At 43.6% G+C, this 26,512-nt stretch overlaps 1 protein-coding gene across 5 annotated transcripts in view; it reads right to left on the minus strand.

The window, feature by feature from the left end:
- The window catches only part of MARCHF8 (membrane associated ring-CH-type finger 8), a 100,786-nt gene that overhangs the window by 6,860 nt on the left and 67,414 nt on the right, over window positions 1-26,512 (minus strand). For 4 of the 5 annotated variants that reach the window (XM_072870793.1, XM_072870794.1, XM_072870795.1 and 1 more), the window contains 4 exons: window positions 21,669-21,719; window positions 10,385-10,464; window positions 7,093-7,273; window positions 604-751 (listed from right to left, as the gene is read on the minus strand). In XM_072870793.1, coding sequence (XP_072726894.1) covers window positions 604-751; window positions 7,093-7,273; window positions 10,385-10,464; window positions 21,669-21,719 — 460 coding nt within the window. Of the gene's footprint in view, window positions 1-603; window positions 752-7,092; window positions 7,274-9,233; window positions 10,080-10,384; window positions 10,465-21,668; window positions 21,720-26,512 lie in introns of all 5 variants that reach the window. The other variant, XM_072870797.1, reaches the window with a different exon arrangement.

The raw sequence follows: 26,512 nt of genomic DNA on the forward strand, positions 1-26,512 counted from the left end.
ATGTTAGTTGTGTGAACTGGAGTCCTAGAAGAATCAGCCTGAATTTCTTATTCTTCAGGCACAACCACTCATAAAAATTTCTCTAGTCTAACATGGCTCTCACAGGAAACTTGTGCTAACCCACCTCACGGATGACTGAATAGAAAGAAAACCCTGTTGATTTACTTCAAAGATTTGGATTTAGGTTCCTCTTACTTCTTCTCCCTTTAAAAACTGTTCTGGTTTTGCCCAGTTAAAAGGTAGCCATAGCAGCAAACAAATGCTTACGTCCTTATCGGCTCAGTAAGTGTTCCAATTCAAAACTAAATTAGCTAAAGCAGTGCAATTTTGTGTCTGGCTACAGTGGATTAGCTCTCATATCTGTGCATTTCACAAGTGCAAACTAAATTGACTTGAAATAGACTTAAAAAGCACCCACAGATGAATTTACACCGATTTAACTAAATCATTTTAGAACCGTGCTTTTAAACCAACCCAACCTCAGCTAAAGCTGACTAGCCTAAGTATAAACATTACCTGCACACTCATGCTCCACATCCTCTCTGCATTCAGGATAAATAATTATTCCAAGAGAATAAGCGGGAAGGTAAGCAAGTAACATACCAGTAGTCTGTCCCTGTTTAATCTCTTCAGCGGTCCTGTCTATCAGGACATAGAGAGACCACACAACGCAGGTGATGGCGATGATATGGAATGTTACAGAGCACATGATCTTCCTCCTCTCACTGGCCGTCATCTGCAGCTTCTCCCACTGGCAAGAAACCCAGAGGCAGAGCAAGAGATTAGGTGTTTATTGTAGTTACTAGAGAGTATAAAAAGAGAAGATCTTTTATATAAAAGATCTTTTATACAAAAAGAGAGTATAAAAAGATAAGAACAAAAACCAGGCAGAAGACCAGTTTCCTTCTAACGCAGATTTTAAAAGTCAGACGGCATCATTGCTCTGACCACTGCACACGTGCGACAGCTGGCAGCTCCCCTGCTGTGACGGGAGCCATCCTGGTGCCAGAGGGGACCTCCAGTGCTCAGCTCCGATCCAGAGCCTCGGCACAATGTCATCACACCCTGCTTACCCATGCAGGGTCAACTCCAGCACAGAGGGACCCGAGCGCAAAGCCTTGTGCAGCGCAAGCAAGGCTGCTCCCTCATGTGTTCCCCACTCAACAGTGGGCACCCACAGTCACTGCTGAGCATCATGAGTGGCAAAGGGTACCCTTGCTCAGGCAGGCATTCAATAAAACACTGCAATAAAAGTGTTACATGATCCAATTGACCAGTGTGTGTAAGACATCTCACGCTGAGCTCTGTTAGAGTCCCTCGGTGCACAGTCAAGGCTGTTTAGCTCTCAGCTCAAGGCTGTTTAGCTCTCACCTCCTGCCTCTGGGGGTTTCATGCAATCTTTACGTATATTTAACACCACTTACAGCAGCGACACCTGTATTTTATTTTCAGTGTTTCAAGTGCACTTAAATACATGTGCCCTAAGAATATACAGTAGAACTGGGATGACAGCTTTTGTAAGTGAGCGGACGCAGCAAATTAAATCCCCAGACCTGCATCTATCAATAATGTTTATACAGCCCAAATAGAAACCACAAAGTCAGGTTGCTGTCATTTAGGAAAGATGCAAAGAAACTAGACAATTATTATAGATGGTTCTAATATGCAAGGAATTGTTCAAAAACAGCTTTTATTTTTTTTAACCTGAGACACCCACAAGCTTTTTTTAAATTATTTTTTGGCAATTTCCCCTATGTATGTGATGAAAGTTTTTGCATGTGGGATACACATCCCTCAGCATATCTGCTTGGAACAGAGAGTTAAGATGGACTTTTCTCACACTTTCACAAAATATATGCTGGGGCACATAAGCTTCTCATACATACCTATGTGTTTCTAGAGAAGTGCATTTAATGTCTCCTAGAATAAACTGTAGAAAAAGAGGACTTTGAAAAGGAGGAATAATGTGGAAGAAAGTCAGGATGACCTGACTGGTATGATTGAGATCGCCCATTATGTTGAATCATTGTTTCCACTGCTACAAATACAAGAATGGTTGAACCCTGAAACGGAGACTTTGTGATCCTCTCTGTCTTGCCAACAATCTCTTTGGCCAGTCCAAGCCACATCTCCAGTTCTATGGGCATCTAAATCCCATCATGGCACAAGAATTGAAGAGTTCCAGCAATGACATGCTAGACTCACGTCATGCTGGAAAGCTATATTCTTTCAATCTTCTCAGAAAAAGATTGGACAAAACGTTCCCTTTGGATGTTGTATTTTAAACAGAAAATTGCTTGTGCATCTAAACAAAGGTGTTTACTTTTGATAGAAAGTATAAATTAATTAATTTGTCAAAAAGTAAGCATGTGAAATCTATTTGTGAATGCTTTTAGAAAGCCGTGAGGACTTGTGTTTTGACTAATTTATATTTCTCTTTTCTGTTCCACAGCTTGAGCTCCTCCGCTGGACAATACCTCCTGTGAACTGCTGGCTCCACAGCCACCAAACCAACCCACACCACCTCATCTCTTCAAGAGATATGACTGCACAGCAAAAGAGAAGATATTCTGCAAACTATGCGCTAGCCCAGGGAGGAAACTAGAATCTGTAGGCCGCTGCTGCATTATTCCGATGACACAGCACGCGGCACTTCCCAGTTAAAATGGTCAGCAGTTCTGGGTTTTTGAAGTGTTCTTAGAACAAAAAATTCAGCAGAAAATTCAGATTTAATGTCTTCTTTTTTCCATTGGAATTTTAAAATAAAGCATCCCTCTCTTCTCTTCCCTCATCTTCACTTGAACCGTGACACATTTTGTTTCTTGTCCTCTCCCCTTAGTAACTTACTGTTTGAACAGCCCAATGCTGCAATACAACCTTAAGATGCTGAGGAAGTTTAATTCCATTTCTACCCTACAGACAAGCACAAGCCCTATTATTTGTCCCATCCTGTCCATAATCACCAGTTCCAGACTGTTTTCTCCTGACTGACAGGATATCATAAAGGCTGAGTTGAAGATACAGAGGCAGCTTATCTTCTGGCTGCAGCTGAAGCTCTAAAAAGACTCTTTAGATATATTTGAGAGGTAAATTCCTTCTTCTGTTTATGGCTCTGTCCCTACCTTCTGGCATCTGGTCTCTTTCCCACAGATGACCTGTTCAGATACAACTAATGATGCTGAGTGACTCATTTCTGAAGGTGCCCAACAGCTTTTTCTCACAGGGCACAGTCAGAAAATGTTTCCCACGCACTCCAGGCAGAGACAGCACAGAAAAAACAGCAGCCAATTGCCAACTATAGCAACTCTTTTCACCTGTGATTCTCTAGAGTAATTTCTTTAATGTCCTATGGCTGGGCTGTGCAAAGTGTTGTCTATGCAGATAACAGAGCCTATGACGGACAATATTGCAGCTCAGAGGTACTACACTCTGTGCCAAGGGGCTACCAAGGAAAAATCTGCAGTTCTTAGAAAGCAATGATTCACCGCAGTCATAAGCAGATGTCGTCCTATCAACCGGACATGCTAAGCTATACACTTTGCAGACTGTACATCTCCGTAAAAATATAAGAGGTGTTTGAAATATGCTCTACTTTCTGCTAGGAGTCACTTTTAGGAATTGGACAAGTTCTCACAATGACTTTTGGATGGCTGCAGTCCAGACTTCCCACCCTACATGATTTAGGCTCATCATAATTGAATTTTATGTTTCTCATTTATTCTAGTTCTAGACTGAGGTTACTGTTATTAACCTCTTCCACTTTGGCAGACGTGGCAAGATTTGTCTGTGCTAAGAATACCAGTGACTTCCATCTCAAAATCCTGATGGTAAGGACCAATTGAAATTGAAAGCCTGGAGGATGTCCTGCTGGGGGACTTCAACCACCCCGACATCTGCTGGAAAAGTAGCACGGCAAGCTATAGGCAATCCAGGAGACTCCTGGAATGCATTGAGGATAACTTCTTAAGCCAGGCAGAGCCACAGCTCTACCAGAGGGGATGCGATACTGGACCTGCTGGTCACCAACGCAAGTGAGCTAACAGGTGACGTCAAGACTCGAGGCAGCGTAGGCTGCAGTGATCATGCACTGGTGGAATTCACAGTCCTGAGGGGTATGGGTCAGGCGAAGAGTAAAGTCAGGACCCTGAATTTTAGGAAAGCAAACTTCCAGCTCTTCAATAGGATCCCCTGGGAAACTGCCTCAGGGACAAGAGAGCAGAACAGAGCTGGCAGATCTTTAAGGATGCCTTCCATAGAGCGCAAGAGCTCTCGATACCCAGGTGTAAGAAAACAGGAAAGGAAGGCAAGAGACCCACACAGATGAGTCAAGACCTGCTGGTCAAACTAAAGGGCAAGAAGGAAATGCACAGACAGTGGAAGCAGGGACACGTAACCTGGGAAGAGTATAGAGACACTGCCTGGTTGTGTAGGGATGGGGTCAGGAAGGCCAAGGCACAGCTGGAGCTGAACTTGGCAAGGGATGCAAAGACTAATAAGGGCTTCTACAGGTATGTCAGACAGAAAAGGAAGGTCAAAGAAAGCATAAACCCCCAATGAGCAAGACTAGCAAACTGGTAACAACGGACGAGGAGAAGGCTGAGGTACTCGAGAACTTCTTTGCCTCAGTCTTCACTGGCAACCTCTCTTCCCACACCTCAAGTGGATGGACTGCAAGACAGGGACTGGGGGAGCAAAGGCCCTCCCACTGTAATGGAAGATCAGGTTCGTGACCACCTGAGGAACTTGAACATACATAAGTCTATGGGACCTGATAAGACGCATCCCAGAATCCTGAGGGAATTGGCTGATGTAATTGCCAACACTCTCCATGACATTTGAAAAGTCATGGCAGTCAGGTGAAGTCCCTGGTGACTGGAAAATGGGAAACATTGCACCCATTTTTAAAAAGGGTACAAAGGAGGACCCTGGGAACTACTGACCTGTCAGCCTCGCCTCTGTGCCTGGGAAGATCATGGAACAGATCCTCCTAGAAGCTATGCTAAGGCACATGAAGGACAGGGATGTGATTCGAGACAGCAAGCATGGCTTCACCAAGGGCAAGTCCTGCCTGATCAACCTAGTGGCCTTCTATGATGGAGTGACTACATCAGTGGACAAGGGAGGAGCTTCAGATGTCATCTATCTGGACTTCCATTAAGGCCTTTGACACGGTGCCCCACAACATCTTTCACTCTGAATTGGAGAGATGTGGATTTGATGGGTGGACTGTTCGGTGGATGAGGAATTGGTTGGATGGTTGCATCCAGATGGTAGCAGTCAATGGCTCAATGTTGAGATGGAGATCAGTGACGAGTGGTGTCCCTCAGGGGTCCATATTGGGACCAGTACTGTTTAGTACTTTCATCGATGACACAGACAGTTGGATCAAGTGCACCCTCAGCAAGTTTGCAGGTAACACCAAGCTGAGTGGTGTGGTTGACACGCCTGAGGGACAGGATGCCATCCAGAGGGACCTGGACAAGCTCGAGAAGTGGGCCCATGTGAACCTCATGAGGTTCAACAAGGCCAAATCCAGGGTCCTGCACCTGGGTCGGGGCAACCCCCAGTATCAATACATGCCGGGGGGTGAAGGGATTGAGAACAGCCCTGTGGAGAAGGACTTTGGGGTACTGGTGGATGAAAAGCTGGACATGAGCCAGCAATGTCTGCTTGCAGTCCAGAAAGCCAACCGTATCCTGGGCTGCATCAAAAGAAGCATGGCCAGCAGGTCGAGGGAGGTGATTCTGCCCCTCTACTCCGCTCTGGTGAGACCCCACCTGCAGTACTGCATCCAGCTCTGGAGTCCTCAGCACAAGAAAGACATGGACCTGTTGGAGCGGGTCCAGAGGGCGGCCACAAAAATTACCAGAGGGATGGAACACCTCCCCTATGAAGAAAGGCTGAGAGAGAGGGGGTTGTTCAGCCTGGAGAAGAGAAGGCTCTGGGGAGACCTTATTGCAGCATTTCAGTATTTAAAGGGGCTTATAAGAAAGATGGGGACAAACTTTTTAGTGGGGCCTGTAATGATAGGACAAAGGGTAATGGTTTTAAACTAAAAGAGAGTAGATTTAGACTAGATATAAGGAAGACGTTTTTTACAATGAATGTGGTGAAACACTGGAACAGGTTGCCCAGAGAGGAGGTAGATGCCCCATCCCTGGAAACATTCAAGGTCAGGCTGGACGGAGCTCTGAGCAACCTGGTCTAGTTGAAGGTGTCCCTGCTCATTGCAGAGGGGGTTGGACTAGATGACCTTTAAAGGTCCCTTCCAACCCAAACTATTCTACAATTCTGTAATTCTATGTGGGAGAACAAAAAGGATACAAGTGCAAAACTGGCCTTGCAATACAAATAGCATTTAAGTACCTATATTTAAGTCACCAGATTTATGAAAGCTACTTTTCTATAAAACAAAAATACAGGTTCTAGCAACCTGAAGTACTAAAACCTAGTCATTCACAGTCTAAGAAAAGGTAAAAATGAAAACTCATTTATTGGTGAGCCTTCTTCTACTTACACTGTAATATTTTCACTAAAATCTGTTTGATCCTTTAAAAAGAAAAAAAGCTACAAATTTTAACCAAATTACACTCAGAAAGTGTGATTTAAAGTAAGTTTAACCTGAAATTCTCATATTTTCAAGAGAACTTAAAAGCCATGTGGATCTCAGAGCAGCAAACTAAAGCAGATAACAGTAATGCAGAACTCCATATTTAAAGAAAATGTGGGTAACTGCAGAGCACATACCTTTGTGCATCAGCTCTAAAATGTAACTATAAAGAAAAAAATCAGGTTGCTGCATGCACATATGTATGTGTGTGTGTGTATGTATGTACATTTACATACATGAGAGCTGCTGGGCTACAACAGCTAACTCTCAGAGCTGAATTCCACTGATGTTGAATTTGCCAGGCTGAGTGTTAATTTAAATCCTTTTGCACCTATACAAAACTGACCAGACTTACTAAGGAACCACAGAAACATGATAAATACGTGGGGGGTGCAGCGGGCTCATGGGCAAGGACAGCCTCTTTTCAGAGTAGACCTGGGTTTAACAAAGCATTTCCTTGGGGAAGCAGATCTTGTGCCTACCTTTCGCAAAGGCTTCAGTTTTGTCTCCATGATGAACTCATACTTGCACAGTTCACAGCATCGCGTATCTGAGCTCTTGATCCATTGCTGCAGGCAGGCTTGGTGCACAAAATGAAGACTTCCCGTACAGTGACAGGGGGTAATCAAAGGGCTCTCATCATCTCCTTCACAGTGACATATCCTGAATCAGAAGCAAAGCTGCTCATTAGGAGAAGAGGAAGCAGAAAGGATGTGAAAGAGGCATGTAATATCTGTGATCATACACGGTCGCCCATTGAGGATCCTGAGACATACATATCAAAGGAATGTGTTCCATAAAGGAGCTAAAACTAAAGAACTCCATTGCTGCGCAAGCACATACACAGGCACAAAATAATTGAGCACAGACACTGCTAACTAGACAGCTGCTTTCTAACAGATGAGGCGGACACACAGAGTCTGACAGAAATGCAGTATCCAAAAGAAAAAACAGGGTAAGAAATGACAACGCTTCATCTAGAACAATAGCACTTAACTGAAAATAGCATTTAAACAGATCAGACAGCACTTCCCAAGACAAAATATGCACAGAGAGGTACAGCTACTCATGGATTATGGTCTGAAACAGAAGATAAAACAAAATTCCCAAACAGTGGTGAAACAGCCCACCCCAGTATCATGAAGAGTTAATTTAGACAGCCTGGATTTTTTACAAGAGAAGTGATTATTTCTAGTGCCAATTGCTAAGAGACAGATCCACACTGCAAAGCTGCAGCACTGAATCTCCCCAAAATACACCTACTCTAAATGGACTAATGGTTTTGCTCTCCAATTCTTTCTTTGCAAGAGCTGCTAAGGAAGCATCAGCTCTGCAAAATTCCCCATTTCCCTCACAGCCTAACTGTGCAGACAGCAAGGACACACGATATAGTGTTACTACCAGGTGCTGGCATTTGATTTCCAGCTTCAATTTATACACAACCCTTGGGTTGCATCAAACAGCACTAAGTCCTTCTAACCATGTGGAAGAGGTCATGAATTGAAAGGAGGATGATAAGGAGCTCAGGGAATGAATATAAGTTACTAAGCATATGTGAAGTACATCCTGGCATGCTGCCATCCCTGTCTATTACTGAAATCTCTTACTGATGTGTAGCATCTTGCCTCTTGCGACCTTGCTGATAGCTGGCAAGTGGAAATGAAGGAGTGGGTGGATTACAACAGCGTCTTGTTGATAACAAGCCAGTACGGAACTAGATTTTGCTGGTAACGAGGGGGGAAATCAAATAATATTAGCAAGTAGTAACAAAGCCAGCTTCAGAAAGTGCTGTCAGGGTGGAGAAAAATTAGGATAGTAAAATGCTAGGTAGAGGGATGGGACATTTGCTCCTGTACTAGGTGACTCCTCCTCCTCAGCCACATTTTGGAGCTGGGATGGGGCAGACCTGCAGCCAAGTCACTGTGAAGACAGTCCAGAGCTGGCTGTTCCCACCACCTGTGCACACGATTAATCCTCTGTAGCTGGAACAAGCACACCCATCCTTTTAGGACCTCACACTATGGACATCACACAGGCCCACCACTAACACCCAGCGCTCAGATCTTGCTTTTGACTAAAGCATCCAGAAAGCGTTTTACAAATAAAAGAGTACAGTGGGATACAAACTGTGAAGAAAAGATGAAAAAAACCCAAACTTAAGCTATATTGACCTGATCTCAGAAGCAATTTTCAAACAGCCTGTTTTCCTCCTGACTCCCCACCCTCTGACCAAACCAGCAGTGACTGTCGGGACAACACATTGCTCATTAAAAGCTAAGACATGTTCAGCTTGGCCTTTAATATGTGTAGCTGATTCTCTCAAGATATTCCCAGTTTGGGCACTGATAAAGAGAAAAATACCATCTCAGAACCCCAAAACCGAAACAAATTGCAAGAGAATTTATTTGACTCCAAAGGAAATTCTTTTGCTTAGTAGCCTTGTTAAGTGCATCAGAGGGGTGCAGGACAGCAGAAAGAAGGCTGCATGCTTCAAATTGCACATATTAAAGCAAGGTGACAGGGTGAAAGAAAAGACAGAAACAGCACAAAGGCAGGGGAAAGCAGAACGGTCACCACCGCACATGGGAGGGCTCGAAGGTAGGTGGTTCTCTGGTAGACCAACCTGCAGGTATCCCCCGATGTGGACACAGGGGAGAGAGGGGGGAATTTTTCTGAGAGGGGGGAAGGGCAGTCAAGGTCACTGTCCTTCTCAACTGAACAGAGCGGCGCCCGCTGCTCTTTTGTTTTCAATTTCACTGAGGTGCTGTCCTCAAAGACATCATCGTCTCCCATATCATCAGAGCAGAAGTCCGTGCTTTCCACCAGCACGCTGGAGGATTTCTCAGCTTGGAAGTGACTGGAATAGCTCTCCAGTTCGTGGAACTTATGCAGGCTGCTGGTGCTGGAGGTGTGGGAGAAGGAAAAAAGGTAACGCAACAGTTTTTTGCTCCTTGAGGTGTCATGGTCCACTTTGTCCTCCAGCAAGGGGATATGTACAGCGCTGTGGTTCTCTGCTCCTCCCGATGAACTTGAGTAGTTGGAAAGGGAAGGGATGTAGGAGTGCTTAGAATTGCTAAAAGAAAGAGGCCTGAGATTCAGCGGTTTCCTCTCTTTAAGATGAAATTTGTTAATCCTTAAACACTGCTCTTGAGTCAGGGTCAATTTGCCTTCCGAGCGTATTCGCTCCACATAGTCAAAGCACTCACTGGTGCTCTGCGCCTTCTGGTCCACGTCATTGAGGGACTTGGAGAATTTCAGAGTGCGAGTGGGCTTTACATTCTTAGCAGACCTGAGTGCCTGGCCCCGATCCTGCCCATGGGAGTTTCTCTTTGCTGCATGTAACGTGTCCTGACAGATTACTGTCACAGTGACCCCTTGTGTCACAGGGCTCTGGCAGTGAGGATTTTTCAAGACAACAGCAGACTGCACTGGACTGTGATGACAACACTCAGAAAACACTGCACTGGAACTGCATGCAGAACAGTGGAATAAAAGCACAGAAAGTAAAAAACGATTACATAAGAGAACACATACAATTAAAAGTGAAGAAATGAGAATTACGGCTAGTGTGGGAATGGCAAACATATTGGGGCCAAACAGTCAGTGGGATTCAACGAAGCAGTGTTAGACAGCAGTTGAGTCAAACAAATAGGATGCTTCACATGGGAACCCCACATCGCTTACTTCCCCATACATGTGCTTTTTCAGTTTTGTTTTCTCTTAATTTGAACCTCGCACGAGCCTCACTGTAGCCATGCAAACAACACACTTTACCTGCAGATGTCCTGGTTGGATGGTGTAACAGAAGTCCGAGAGAAGCTATGAGGGGCAGAGATAGAGGTTGGACTTCCAGCCTGCAGTGAAATTAAAACAAACAAACAAACAAAAAAGCAAGTCACAAGTCAGAAGAGTTTGGTATGCACAGCAATCACCTTCAGGGTTAAACACAGCATATGGAGTCAGATGTCACTCTACATCAGATATTCAAGGGCTAGTTGCAAGAAAGTGCCTTTATTGTCAAATGCTAGAAAGGGAGGTCACACAGCCTCATTCTTGGAAAAGTAGTCATCAGAACAGGAATGTTTTCCCCCAAGGTCAAATGCAGCCATCTCTGGAGCGGAACCTGCCAGCTGTCAAACATTGCACAGAACAATAGCTCAGGAAATGAGCAATGCTACAGTAATTAGAATAATTAGATGGAGGTGTGTGTATAGACTAGTTGGAATTTAGCTACCAACATAATAGCTAATCCTTCCACTTATAATGATGACAAGAGATTGAGGCTTGGGTTTTCTTTTCACAAGACAGAACCATCAGTAATTCAGTAACTCAGACGCTATTTGGGGACTTATTTTCCATACTAGCATATGCACATGAGCACCATCTGCCAAACCAGACCATTCCCTGAAGTACTCTTTGTACTCTGTGAGGCCTTTCATCCTGCTCTTACTCTGACAGGATCTTCCACCTACTTGGAGGTGTGGCAGCAGTCACATTCATAAGACCCAACAAGAGCACAGTGAGAAATAGAGTAACTGAAGAATTCAGAATTCAGCTGAACTACCCCCAAAAAATAAAGTTAAGCTCTTGGCATATTTATCACTTAATAGACAAGCCTCTAAAATCAATATGATAAGAACAATCATTGTCTCAGAGTTGGGACTCGATGGGCTATTATTAGAGGCCTTTTCTGCCACTATATTCTGTGGGTCACTAACAGAAACTTCTCGACTCTTCTAGAGGTTTTGGTGAGGAGTAGACCTGCTTTGATAACCTCGTAATAGAGAATCTTTAAACCTTGTTCTCCCATGTTCTACAGCTGCTGGATAGGCTGTGCTGCTCATCCACTGCTGCAAAACACTGCTCGCATTTCAAAATTCAAACAAAGGTTTACAGCTCTTTTGATCCGCAAAGCAAAGCCTGAAACCCAGGAAGGAACAATGCAATCAGCAGAACAACAGAAGTGTCAACACCATGCTGGGCTGAACAAAAACCAGCACAGCCAGCACAGACCTGGGCCAGGCAAGTGCACAAACCCAGACTAGGAGAGACCTCAGGCCATGAAAGGTGTGTGGCCACAGAAGCATGCTGTGGCCAGCCCTGTACTTCAGCTTGAGACACCAGAGCTAGCTCAGTCATCACTGCTTTGGTGATCTCTGGTCATGGTGCAACACACACGCACACTATATCTGTCTCTGGTCTCTTCAAGTCTATACTTAATTTATTAAAAGCCCCTACAGTATATTTAAACAAGGCCACTGCAAGCTTTTACACTCTCATAACAAAAGCGAAGTTCCTTGTCACACAATATACTCTTCTTTCTTTGCAAGAAAAGATGGGATACTAGGATACACATGCTACTTTATAAATACAGATACAACCATCATCTTCCATGTTACAGGACTCATCTGTTAAGGTTTTGTTTCTCTAGCCAACACCACTACAGAGAGCAATGTATTTGGCCTCACATTTGGATGCCTCAGGTGCACCGAGCCTGAAAAAACAGGTATCCATTTACAGCTGGGTCTGCAAGAGTCGAGGGCAAGACTCAAACACACACCTCTCCATCCATAGCAAGACACTGTAACTTATTTCCCATCCTACCCAGCTAGGTACATGTATAGAAAAAAAACCCCAGAGAATAACCTTGGGCCAGAAAGCAAACTGAACTATGTTATGACTGACAAAACAAATTCAAGACTTAAAGATCAATTATTGGCTTTATCCTGGAAACTATGGTTCTTTACATTTTACACCATTTGCACATGCTAATGATTTCGGATGCTGATCATACAATGAGGTGAATTCAGGTATTACTTGGAAATTTGCTCTCTGTTTGATGCTTAACTTCTCCTAAAAGCAGGTACATCTCTGACTTCAAATCCTGTCTTTTAAAAAGAGTTTGTGCAGTAATTACTTTTTTTAAAGAAAGACTGACAAGTTAGTGAAAGACCTGACACACTATAATCTGCTGTTATAATTATGCAAATGAAAATTAATAAGACTTAAATAATGAATTATTTAAAAAGACATATTTAGCAATCTTCTAAAAACAAAATATTGAACCAGTAAAGCAGCATGTTGCATTCTGCCACGGAAACAGAGCCATATATTGTTGGAACTGAAGTCACAAATCAATTAATAAATCTGTCTCAGGTTTTATGTTATGACCACATCACAGAAGGTAACCTGCTTAGAATGAATCCAATCTCTCTACTCCTTTGCTTGACTAATGAAGCTTTCCAAAAAAGGACAGGGGTATATATGACATCACAGTCTAATAGCAGATGACTAGATTCAATGATCCAAAATCTCCTTTCCGAAACCATGTTACTGGTTTCTTGATCCAATTGCCTGGCACCAAGAAGTGTCAAAGTCTTGCGACTTGGGAAACCAAAAGGCTGGGACAAACAAGAAATTGTGGAATTTCATTTGCATTTCAAGCTTACTGTTCTGTTTCTAGATGCCAGTATTGTTCAGGACAGCTTGCAAAAACCCCACATCTGAGGCACGTTTCCTTTTCTCCCTGTCTTCCTGCTTCAGTACAGGAGGTCCTTTGCTCCATCTTTATATATAATGCAAATGCAACCAAAATATGAACAGAAGTTAATACACTTGGAAAGGCACCACAGAGCAGAACAAAACACTGGAGGAAGTTACACCCCACCCTTGGTTTAAGCTAATGTAAGCTGTGGCTACCACCAAAAGCCATGGTTCAATGAGTCTCCAGTCTCTCAGTCCGTCCTCCTTTCCTCCCATGCTTTTAGCTTGTGAAACTATTTACACAGCTGCATTGCAAATCAGATTAGGATAGTGAGGTGACGTAAAACTAACCACTTCTTTTACTGAGCTTGTTTAATGCCAGTCACTTCTGTAGCTTCAGCTGCCAGAGGAACATCAGTCGGTTAGAGCAATGGGCCTCTAATGGCGAGGCACAACTCACTGACAAGAGAAGAGCATAGTAAAATGCAAGCTGCCGCCAAGAGCCCAAGAAGTAAGTTCTGCCAGTCCTAGAAGCAGAGGCGCATGCTGACACCAGTCCACACAGCTCACCTGGGTTTACTGGCTCAGTTACAGCAGCTATCAGGCAGAGAGGTGCCACAGAAAAGAAGAAACACTGGCAGCCTTGGGCCAGACTAGGGCAAAGAAGAGGCAATGTGATGGGTGAATGCAACAGAGAGGTGGATCCAGCTAGCTTGGAGCTCTGACGTTGCTCCCACGCAAGGCTCAGCTCTGAAGAGGCTGGGAAAATAAGCAATCAAAGCCTTCACCACGCTCTAGCTTCTTCTGGCACACACACCATCCTTAATGTCCCAGCAGCAGCCTCCCAAGTAGCAGCACCTTTAGTTGAACTGGCTACTTATGATGGCGACAGCAGCAGGAGGTTTCAAAGCACTCCTTGTCATTGGAGGTTTCTGCCATGCTCATTATGTGATGGGTACCCCAAGCCTTGACAGCCTGAATTCGACCATTCTAACCCCAGAATCACTTGCCGAACCTCTGTGGACTCTCATGCCCTTTGCACAGAGGAATATCACCTCCAGTGACAAGCCTTGGAGCTATGTGCTAGTGAGTTACCCTATACAGCCAGACTGTTTGCCTAAAATAGCTCAGGACTAAAGGTCAAGAGTTAGTTAATTGTATATATTGACATTCCCATCTAATGCAATTCAGTGAGGTCACAGTGTGGCCTTCTGCAACGGTGTTTAGATAACCACAGCAACTCTGAAGGCAGCAATCCCTAGAAGCCTACAGCTCTCTGGAAGGTTGCCATCAGGAAGAAATATATATCTTTATATATATATATGTATGTGTGTGTGTGTGTGTGTGTGTGCATATATATATATATGTACTTATGTATATATATAATGTGCTGCCATAGCTGGTTCTTCCCATTCTGCCTGCACTCCACAAAGTGTGATCTGTTGGTGAAAGAACTCGGCCTTTTCTGATTACCTCCTTGTGATTACAAGCTGCACACCAAAAACCCCACCCTGCCTCAGCAAATAAAGTCATCTTTGAAGTGAGCCATAGTGAACATGTCAATTGCTTGGGTATATTCCAAGATAACCTGCTTATCTGACATGGCACTTCTGGGCACAGTTGCTGTTGTCTCACTCTGGGCTGCACTTCAGTACTAGCAATTATACCTCATTTTAAAGAACAGGGCCTATCACATTCTAAAAACCTTATTAAATTATTCACTGAAGGTAAAAAGGTAGAAACAATTTAACTCCAGAAGAATTCCTCCACTGATTGGAAGTCTGGAGGAAGCAAAGAAAGGTTTTCCCCCACACCTGCAAACTTCATCATTTCTAGGTGTCACATGAATAGGAACAATACTGCGGCCCTACTATTCGTGCTACAAAACCACTTAGAAGTCTCAGCTAAGGACCTGGAACTAACATACTGAGCACTATACACGTTTAATAATGGAGCACACCTCTCCTTTGGGCAGACAAAGTGTTAGAGTAAAGAAGCATGATTTTCAGTCTTTTACTCAGGAGGAACTGCAGCACAAGGAGCTTCAGACAAATACAAATTTAGCAATAGAGCAAGAAGCCAAACACTCCACAACCCAAATTTCAACCTGGTGTTTTGACTATGGGTTTGCCTTTATTTACACTGTGATGAACCCATTTCAAAACTATGCTCTTCTGATGGCCTATAAAAAAATATAAAATAAGAGAGCAATAAGAATCCTAAAAGGTAGCTGCACTTGCTGTCAAAAAAACTGATGCTAAAAGATGTCTCTGGTGCCACTAGACCATTGCAGCAGTTTCTGTCTGTGTCTCTTCCCTGTAAGAACAACGGGAGCACAGTGACGATCTTCTCCACTGAGCCAATTCCAACTACCACCAGTCCCTCGGGGATTAACCATAGTAGGTGTTGGCTAAGTGGAGACATCTCCCACCACTGCCCCGGAGCTGTTCTGTCCCAAGCACAACCAGTGATCGAGGCCCACTACCTTTAATCCCCCCAACCCCAAGCAATGCTCCTGCACTGCGATGCTTTTTCAGCACTGAGATGACAGTGCTGCGATCTGTAATGGGCCACTGGGAGTTTAGTTCAAATCAGCTTTGCCTCTCCTGGTATTAACACATCACAATGACAAATGTGGCAGAAGCACATGGGAAAGACAGAATCAGAGGGATGGTTATCACACCCTGTGTTTTAGAAGAACTCATTGCCAAAGAGCTATTTTATCTCTCTCACACAGATCCTATTTAAATGTGTATTAAGAAGGAAAGGCTGCTGCTAGACATGGACATGGCAGGCACTTATCTTGCATGGTACATCTCCAGAGGCAGCGAAAGCCCCAGGCTCTGCTCCCTCCTTAGTTTACACCACAGAAACCAAGACCAACCACCTCACACCTGTTCCTCTGGCAGGATCTCAGTATAGATAGTGATCTAGGAAAGAAAACAACAGTGACGGGGGCCTCGTGAAAAAAGGCACCAAGTGCCACTGCAAGGCACTCCATAGCTAACCTGGCTAGTCTTCAGACAGGGAAAGGACATCTACGAAGAGACCCAGGGAATCTGACTCTGCTTGTGCCACCCCTGCCCCATTCACCTCCCCTCCCTTTGACAGGGGCAGCCCCAGCCCCGTCTCATCCACAATGGCAAAATTCAGTTCTGCCTGCTGTGCCGAGAAGTCCCGAGCCTGCGCTGAAGGCAGCAGGGAGGTCTCGATTAATCCCAAGGGACACATCCATCATTTCTCTCAAGCCACTGCAGAACAAATATAATTGCTTGGCTCCAGCCATCCACCAGGATGCGACTTATTTGTGTTTTTATGCTTTCAGCAAGTGCTGTATGCCACATATACACTGGCTGATGGCTCTCGCTAAAGTGCACTGCAGCTGTAAAGTCTCCAAAGCTCATCTGTGGAACAGACGTGGCCGTTTCACTGCATGCATGCCAAAGGAGGCCTCCAGCTGAACACCCAGCACACCCAGGCAGCAGTGCAGCGAGACCAACCAGCCATGCCGAGTTTACTGACCTGACACTTGAAATAGCCAGAACAGGCCGCCTATGGACAGACAGGACGCTGTGAAGGGCAGACAGCCCTGCTGACAGGCTGTTTTTGAGAGCTTTTCATAAATACCAACATGGCAGGATCAAACACCAGTAACTTCTGGTCTTCTCCATTAAGTTCTCCCTACCAGACTCATGCCATTTTGACTTCCAGCGCATATTAAAATCAAGTGTCTTTAGCTGGGATAAGATGAATTATTAGAATGGAGAGTGGGTAAAAAAACTGGGGCGGGGGGGAGGAGGCGCAGGGAAAAGATGTGGGAAAGAGGCATGTGAAATTTTCAGGATGATCAACTCCACCATATAATTTTGGCAACAATTTGATAGGAACCAGCAGTCAGCTGCTGGCAGAACTTTGTTCCATACTTCATATAATGTATATGACTATAATTAAAATTATGTCTAGAAACTAGGAGCGAAGCTGAAGTCAGCTTCCCCTCATTCTTCCTAAAGAAATCTAAAGGAGGATTCTGGCAGGAACTTTCTCTAGAGATACCAGAGCCGAAGGCACTAGGGAAAGGAGGCTACCTATCCTTTCAAAATTTCCCCCAAGTGTAATTCAACCTGCCTATAGCACAGGATTAATGTTGACTAAACCCAGTAATAACTACACAGGTTCTGCAGGGAGAAGAAGGAGGAAAAAAAATATGGCCCTTTGACTTTAAAATCTTCCTCAGAATACCTTGAATGGACTGAGGGAACAAAAGAGGTTCCTGCAGGTTCCTCCTTCACAGGGTGCCCTCATACCTACATGAAGCAAGAATCCAGCCCCACGAGAGGGGATTTATCACAGGCTCAGGGCGGCTGCTGCACTCCTTACCAACACGACTGCACCCTGCCCCAGCATGAGATTACTTGCCCTTGTGGGTGGGGAAAAGAACACATCTTAATCTTCCCACTACACAATTTTTCCTGTCTCCTCCTCTCGCCAGTAGCTCGGCAGAAGGATTTTTTTTTTAGTTTTTTTAAGCAACTTCTCTTTCCCTACCCCCAGGCTCATGTACCTGAACAGAACACCTTCGAGCAGCAGTTCTTTTCAGTAAGCCTTGGTCATCTGATAGACTACAGGATAGCTAAGCTCTGTGACTGAAAAACCTGGACTGCTTTTCTATGGACGAATGCTCACTGAATCCATCAAAGCTTCAGGCAACAGTGGACGTGTATATTCATATGCTTTTCTAAATCTGTTCCAAGCTGATGAACAGCCCAAATGGATTTTAAATTTCATAGCAAGCTTAGGCTACCGCTTTGCATCTGCACTGGCTGCCATTCAGCCCAAGAATAATTTAATACTTTACAGTGTGCTTCTGCTTAAAAGATAAAACTGTACAGGCCTTCAGAAAAGACAAAGCATTTACATTTTTTAAGGAGTGCACTTTTGATTCCTTTGCTGTGATCCCAGTATTAGCATTTTCAAAGTTTACCCCTTAGAGGGCCACAAAAATAAGGCTACAAAGTGCTTCCCCACTACGCTAAAATCAGCCCTCCAGAGCAATCAGATGACAGGAACAGCACACAGATGACCTGAAGATATTTCCATACATCACATCATCAGTTTCAGGATACATCAGACACTTTAAAGCTAAACAATATCACTAATTTGAGGATAACTGTTTACAGACCAGCTTTGTTAGTGACCTCGTTTAATCTGCTTGTAAGCACAATTCCTTTATCTAAGAGCAGAGGGCATGAATACCACCACTGTGAAAATCCCTTTTTTAGCTGCTCTCAGTGGCTACTGTGTTTTAGGGTCAATTTCATCTATATTTAGAGGACGAAGCTTCTATAAAGCTTAATTATTTCTCTTTGTGGCTTGTACGATGAAGGCATTTACCAGTGAATGGTGGCATCTTGGCAAAAATGCTGGCTTAGGGTAAACAGTTGAGTTGTGGACCTGGGCTGTATAGCCCTGTGCCAATCAGGGGTGTTTCAATCAGCATCACTGTGCTTGAACAGGGCAAGTTGGGAATCGGGCCGTGTCCAAGTCCCATGACTAAATAAATTCAACCTGCCTTCCACACCATTTTTAAAAAAAATTTCAAAACAAACATAGAAAAGATTCCAGAAATTCAAACGTTTCATGTGGAGCAGATTTAAAAGGAATGTTTGAAATATACACACCAAAAAGCAAAGAAGGGCCTGGAAGAATGCCACATCCCCCAGCGTGCAACAGACTGCACAAAACCTAATGGCACCATATGAAGATCCTCCTACATCTTATTCCCTGCTCCTTTTTCTGCTGCTTCTGGCCTCCACCCCTAGCCAAGTATTCAGGTGATTGTTTTTTCTTGGCCTGGCCACATGTACCAGCATCACTTCAGCCTCTCTTAGCATCTGCCTCTTGGAGAACTGCCTTTTTGCCCCTTCCTCCCAAGGGATGGCTCCACCTGGCCCCAACACTTGGGGTCTATGTTCAGAGAGGTCCTGCTACCTCTACCAGCTGATCTCATTTTCAGTGGCACCATCTGTCTGCCTCCCTCCTTGATCACTTTTAGCCCTAGGGCATTGCTTTCCTTGGTCACACCAAGTAACACAGCATCCTCTCTTGGCTAGCGGCTGAGTTCTGACTCAATCCTTTCCACTCATACTGCACTGTGCAACTGAGAGCAGTGGAAAGATACACAGTAATAATCACAGCAGGTTCATAATGACATATCAGCACCAGAAAGGCTTTGAATCAAGTGTCAGTGCCAAGCATTTGTAGCAGATTTGCTACATTGCTATGCTGTAAGCTAGATTTGGGTGGAAAAATAATAGCTGAAACAGTCATTTGCAGGAAGCATGACCATTATTTCTGTACACACAGCCGCCCCCCCCCCAACATATCTGGAAACGCAGCATATAATTGATTAAACTCAACTTTGGTTAAATAGCTCCTCTTAAAATGGGGTAGTATCAACAAGCTCTGCAGATTTCAGAAAGGGCTATACAGGCAGCCAAGCATTTCCATACTTTTTCCTTTACATGTATTCAATCTCCCTTATTGGCCAGGTTGTTATATTATTCTAAGCAAAAATAAAAGGCACTTTCCTATTAAACCTCAGAACTAATGAAAAATTTTCCATGTACTTAAGCTTCCACGCAGCATCCCGCTACTATAATCTTTCCTGTTTTGTCCTACGAATTGCTTGCAACAGCCAACCCACCTGCGGACTGCAAAATAAATTGTTGCAGCTTAGCACTGAACTGCCTGGATGTGCAAGGCAGCATTTGTATGTATGAGGCAAATCAGGGGACTGATTTCACCGATGGGACTTCCACCTCTTGCCCTTGTCAGAAGCTATCTCCAGAGTGGAGTAGGTGCACAGAATGGACCAGACACAGAGGCGACAGAGGGGCAGTAAGAACATCAATACCTCTTGGAAGCTCATGTTTGCAACCAAAAAGTCTCACCCGTTGAACGGGCAAAACTGACTTTTGCTCCCCTTGAGAGCTTTAGCTTTTGCAACACACAGCAGTCATGTCGAACGTCTCAGTGTTTCAAGATGAATGCAAATATTGACGTCTCGCTTGCCAGGGCTCCCAGGGAGAGCTTTGCCAGAGTGCAAGGTCCCTCCTACTGCACTGCCACGCTACCAGTTCTCGATAAATTAAGCATGAATTGTGCAGCTTCGTATGGGTACCAAACTGCTGCTGCCAAAAGGCTTGTTGTGCTTAATTTCAGACACTCTGGGAAAAGTACAATGACACTTAATGATAAAACTACCATCTCTGCTGAACAACGCCTGAAAATCCAATTAAGGATCCCTAAGAAGAGAAGAGCCAGGGTAAGAAGGAACAGGCACAGTTCCATTTTAGAAAAGCATAGATGAGAAGTTATACTCACATGGTTTTAATTTCAAAACGCTTTATGTGAATGCACATTTTCTGATGCTGAATGCAAAACACAATCCTGCATCACTCCATGATAACAACACCTTCAGGTTGGTCAATACCTTGTGCACTGGACAGTTGCCCTGCTCATTATTTAAGACACCCAGTAATATTGTCTTTCTGCTCCAAAGTGAAAGTTGTCTGTGCTCATATAAACTGTAAATTAAGTGCAGCCACTGTTTGCTCTTGCTGGAGATAGGCATGAATAGCTTCCTATATCCTGAAGTACCCAGAATAGAAAAAAGGGGTTTGAGCTTGTCACAGCCACAATGAATCAGTCTCTCATTAAAAGTCACTATTACCAGCAACATCAACTGTAGCAACGAAGGGTTGAGGCTTATGCACCCCATGAAAAATACTGGTCAACCAGCACAGTCTTGCTTGCATGAAGGCTTTAAGCAATTGTACTTGTGTAAGCAAAAAGGTGTCAGGCTTCCAGCGGATTAAAAATCTTCTGATTTGTAATGCAGAAGTAGGAGTAGGGCGTGTATTGTAATAAGTTATCTTGGACTGAAGATACGTTTTTCCTAATAGCATAACAAAGCAACTGTGCTTTTGATGTGTCCATTGGCTATACTGAAGTGTGACTAGAATGAGCAGAGCACCATGCTTCCCTTCCAAGAGCAGGGCCTGTAATAGCAAACATCTTAAAATACTTACATAGTCATGCCCTGATAACAATGCATTTCATGGCGCTAACAATAATTCAGTGTTGAAGTGACCATAAAATGTTTAACCACATATCCAATACATATTACGGGATGCATGGCTATACTTATCTTACAGAGAACATTACATCAGATAGCTTATGGTATAAAAGAACATACTTGAGTGATGTTTTTGGAGCAATTTTCCCCCCAAGATAAGTTCTCAGGCATCTGTAATCTATCTTGCTCCTACCAAGCTAAGGAGGCTGACAGTGTGAAAGAGAAAACCTACTGTAGCTTCCATTTCATTTGACCTGTAAAGAGAGTCTGCAAAACACCAGAGAGTTCTAATGTTTCAGGAGTGACTATCAATGACAGACAGGCATAAGAAGCATTTTCTACTGGTCACATTGTCACATATATCACCCCAGTTTTGAAATGAAAGAAATCCCAGTATCCCCAAGTTTATCAAAGACTGATTTATATCAAGGAACATACCTTTGAGATGTTACTAGAGCGGCTCACGGAATGCCCCAAAGTCTTCTCATTCTGAAAGAGGAAGAACAGGATCACTGCAGCAACAAATCACAGTTATGAGCATATTTTAAAGCTGGTATTAGAAACCAAATTCCACAGAGAAAGTCTTACAGCTGTGGCTTTTAAGGATGTTGCTTCTATTGACATCAGCCTGATTTACCACAATCACTAAATTGCTTTGTTTGCTTAACAAGATATTACCTTGCAGAAAATCACACAGGCAAAACAAGTACAAACTGAGAAATACTAGAACAATGATTTATTCTCTCTATGAATACTGCAAAGCCCTTTCCTCAGATGGCATCTATTTTGGAAGGATATTTCTAAGCCCTGCCTCATCTACATCCGAAGGCAAACATCCAACTACTAAAACTGAAAGCTCTTGCTTAAAGAAAAACAAAAGTAGCACAGTGATGTCCGGAAACAATTGTGAATAACCACATGCATGTCGTTTCAGGAGACAAAGTAGAATTACTGAGGAACTTCCTATTTACCACAGAACTCAGAATTAAACTGGAAATATCATACAAGATGGAAATGCAGAAGCTGCAATTCTCAAAACTGGAATCCGTGACGAATGTATCTGTTACTCACTTTTCAGTGCGCAGACCCTGACTGATAAGGATGACAATCTTATCTCCTACCAAAATAAACTGTAGGTTTCCCCATGATATTTCATCCTTTAAGGGTTCCTGGTTTCTAAACATCAGTTTACCATAAGTATAACCGGACATGATTGCTTCACTGGTAAGAGTCTAGAAATTGCCCTGCAAAAGCTTTTCTGAATAAAATCCAACAAGAAATACTTTCTTCTAAACAAATATTACAAACAGAGCAAGTTATAACCGTTGGTTACAGAACAGTATCTATGTTCCTCTAAGTCTATGAAGCTGGGATGCAAATTGGTTTGAGATTTAAACCCCCTGAAAAACAGGGCAAATTTACTACTTTCTCCTATGGATTCTATGCTGGACTAGAGTTTCTAGAAGTGCATTCTTTCACCTGGGATTTTAGGAATCAAACTCTTTCATGTTTATTCCTGAAGATACTTTAACCTAACAGAGACACTTCAACGGCACCCTCTTTCAGTTCTCATTGGCACTGACTGATCAGAGCTTGAGATCAGAAGTCCTGCACAGATAACAAATGGGGACATAAAAAACCCAGTCAACTGCAGTTAATCCTAGATCAGCTTGGATATAATACACTGGGGTTTCAGACCTTCTGCCTGTGGCTTGTTATAATTCAAGCAACCTTCAATGACTAAAGCCCAGGTCAAGTCAGCCCGGGTGGCTGGGCGCCCAGATGCTACACCCACACTTTTGAGATCCCTGCGCTCCCAGACATTTCTTCCTACAGCACATCCCCAGAACAACTTCGAAGCTTTGTGTTGAGAAAACAGACAGCAAGGCAAAAACTTCAGCCTGTGCTTACAAAAGCAGGCAGTCACTTCCTTACAGCACCCATTGTCTTTCAACACAGTCCTGGGCACTGCCTCAGTTGATGGATATAAATTGCACTTCCTCCCTTAAAAACGTGATGAAGCAAATACAGTGTTCTGAAATCCTCTGTATGTAGGAGTTTGAGTACCTAGAAGACAGTAAAATAGTCTTTCAGAAGAAGAGAGGAGAAGCGACCAGGGAACCCCTCTCAATTTTGACTGATGGCCAAATTAAAAATCAGCAAGGATCAGTTTAAGGTCTGGAATAGTTGTGGCCTCAATTACCATTGATTTGAATGACAGATTTGCATTCTGCAAGGCTGAGTTTGATTTTTGAGATGACTATGAGCTTTTGTTACGTAGGTAACAGTATTCCTGGAACAGAAACAAACACATACAGACCCCCAAAAATATGGACGTAATAGTTATGTGAAGACTTACATTGGACGGGACTACTGCCAGAACCAGTATGGCTAAGAATTGACTCCAACCGTAAGGGAAGGACCTAGCAGATTTCATCAAAGGCAGTGTAACTATAGCAACAGGAAAAAAAAAATGTTCATTGAAGCTATAGAAGACAGGAGGAAGAAAAAGGGGGCAGGGACATGTTCTCAAGCTATGACAAAAAGAGACCAACAGAAACTGGCAAGCACAAAGACTTGTCATTGCATCTGTGTGAGGTGTGGGGGGAAGCAGGCTGTGCTTGGCCTTCTAGGGATGCGGGGGAGGTAAACAAAGCAAGGCTATGTGGGACAAGAGAAAATGGTAGCGAAGGGTGGGACCCGTGGCCAACTCTGCCTGAAGCAACACATACAGCTCCACACAGGCGACAGTCTCAAATCCAGCCCTAGGTGTCAAAGACTTCTGGGTGAAATTCCTAAAGGCAAAATTAAACAGAGCAGAGGTTTCTTCACGTTAACTCAGCGCTCCCCAAATACTGTTGTCTAGCTGAAGAAGACGCCTGCAAGGCAGCATGACTGAACTTACCCGGGCACCTGTGTTGAAAAGGATGTGCTAAAATTCAATAAGCACGAACAGGCTGGAGGACAAGACCTATATTTGCATAATAAGGTAAATGATGCAGAGCAAACATACTCTTAGCCATGCCACAGAAACTAGTTGTTCTGCTCTGCTCCCAGAACTGATTTTATCTGATGGATGCCAGCAGCCTCTAAGAGACAGATGCTCATATTATCTTTATTGATCTACTGTTGGAAACATACCTATCAGAGGTTTCAGTCAGTAGATGACTGCAAACAGTTGGTTTTGTTATTGAAAGAGCGATCATTTTGAAACAAAAAAGTGGTTTTGACAAATATTCCCTTAAGGGTTACAGAGTGCATGCACACATATATTTAAGTATTGGTGATATTTCTAAGGACTCCTAGGGACCTGAGTGCTCTTTCACATCTCAGTTGCTTTACCACATAAAGCTTGTACATCCATAAAGTCAACAGGAAATTCACTACAGCCTTAGCCCAGGTTGGCCAAAATCTGTACTCTAATGGGCTACTTACACCCACTAGCAGGAGAAGCACCAACTCAGCCATATTTTCAAGAAGTGGCAACTGACCTAATAGCCACTACCAGATCCAACACAGACTTGCAAATATACACACATTTTCCAGTCTGGTTGGCCTGTCAACTACCAAGCAGGCCCATCACCCAGACAGAATTGCTTCAGCCCTTGGACACCAACTGACCCTGTCTTAGCCTGTCTTCTAATCAGGGACATTTTTTAAAACAGCTGCTCCAAGTCTCACAGTTTACATACATGCAGACTTTAAAATGGGTTGGGCTGAAAACAGATAAACAACTGAGTTTTGTTGTGCAACAGCAATTTCCAGTTCACTATGACCACTCAAGTAGCACCCCCACTGAAGGAACGTACAGTGCTTTCTTGCCAGCTTCTGCAAAGGACCAAAAACATTTTCTTTTTTTTTTAACTCATTAAACAGCAACAGAAACACCTCTAAGTAATACAGTTCATGAAGTCTAGCTGTATTGTTTAATTCTCTTTTGCAAATAAAATAATAAACATCTATCCTTCAGGAAAAAGCACAGTGGAAGCCATTAAACAGAGCCAGTGCTTGCTAGTGTTTCCCATGCTGCGATACATTAAGGATGCTGTATGTTTTCCAGTCATAAAGACAGAAGAGTGCTGCAAAGCCATGGAAGGAACTCCTGGAATAGGTAGATTTTAATGGCAGGCACAATTACTAAGTGAGGAACAGAAACATTAAATAGATAAAAATTCTTTTAAAGGCAAACAAACAAAAGCTCACTTTTCACACTATATCCATTACTGGTACCTTCATCCTGGGATCTTTTACCAATTATTCACAAATTAACACTGGCATGGGAATGGAAAGGCTAAGCTTCTACTATGGTACTATCACTAGCCAACAAATAAAGGTCTTCAGAGACTTTTTCTAGTATGTTCCCATTGCGCAGTAAGACATATTCTAGTTCGGTAATTACAGCTCCAAACAAGCTCTCCTTCCCTCTTGCAAAAGCGTTAGTCTTTGCACTTGAATGAAAGGTCAAGACAAATGCAACATCTGGCAGCACAGACCATACAATTATCACCAGTTAAAGCAAGCGTCACTCTACTTTAGCAGATCAGTTTTTCTGTATGGAATAATGGGAATCCTGCCTTTCAAAATCATCCTACTCAACTAGAACCACCTGGCAGGCACTTAAACAAAAAAAATTATATATCTACATAGGAAAAAATTACAAGTGCAACTTGTAACTTCTCCTGAGCCACTCACTGCCAGCTGCTGCTCTGAGGTCCCCATCAGAGCCTGGCTCTAGGGAAACATAGAGGAAGGCAAAAGCAGAGAAATGACTGAAAACCAGAAAAACTGCTACCCATTCCTACAGGGACATGTTTCTCTCAACTTTGGATGCACTTGCTTGCAATTGCCTGAATCCCCCTCCCAACTTTCCTTTCTTTTTCTATCTTCCCCTTGAATTTGCTCCCTACTGTGAGCGACAGAGCTGCCTCCTTCCTTCAGCAGTTGCTTCAGCTCACATCCGCTTTCCTGCAGGGCTCTTCACCTTGCCTTCTCCACCTTGCTGGCTCATTTTTCCTTCTGCCACCATTCCTTGGTTACTATTCCATGACACCTCTCCCTTCTCAGTTCAGAGATCTAGAAGCCAACACCTCCCTCCCATCCTCCCATTTGCCTCAGTCTTCCATATTCAGCACTTCAAGTTATTTTACCCTTGCTTCCCTACCATAACATATCAATTTTCCACTAAGCACAACAGCTATGTAACGTAACACAGACAAACCCAGAAGCCTTGTGAACCCCAAAACACCAGTTCCTATCACCTGAGCCAGAAGGAGGGTCCCCAC

This window comes from Ciconia boyciana, chromosome 8 (genome assembly GCF_034638445.1).
Source record: "Ciconia boyciana chromosome 8, ASM3463844v1, whole genome shotgun sequence".
Lineage (NCBI taxonomy): Eukaryota > Metazoa > Chordata > Aves > Ciconiiformes > Ciconiidae > Ciconia > Ciconia boyciana.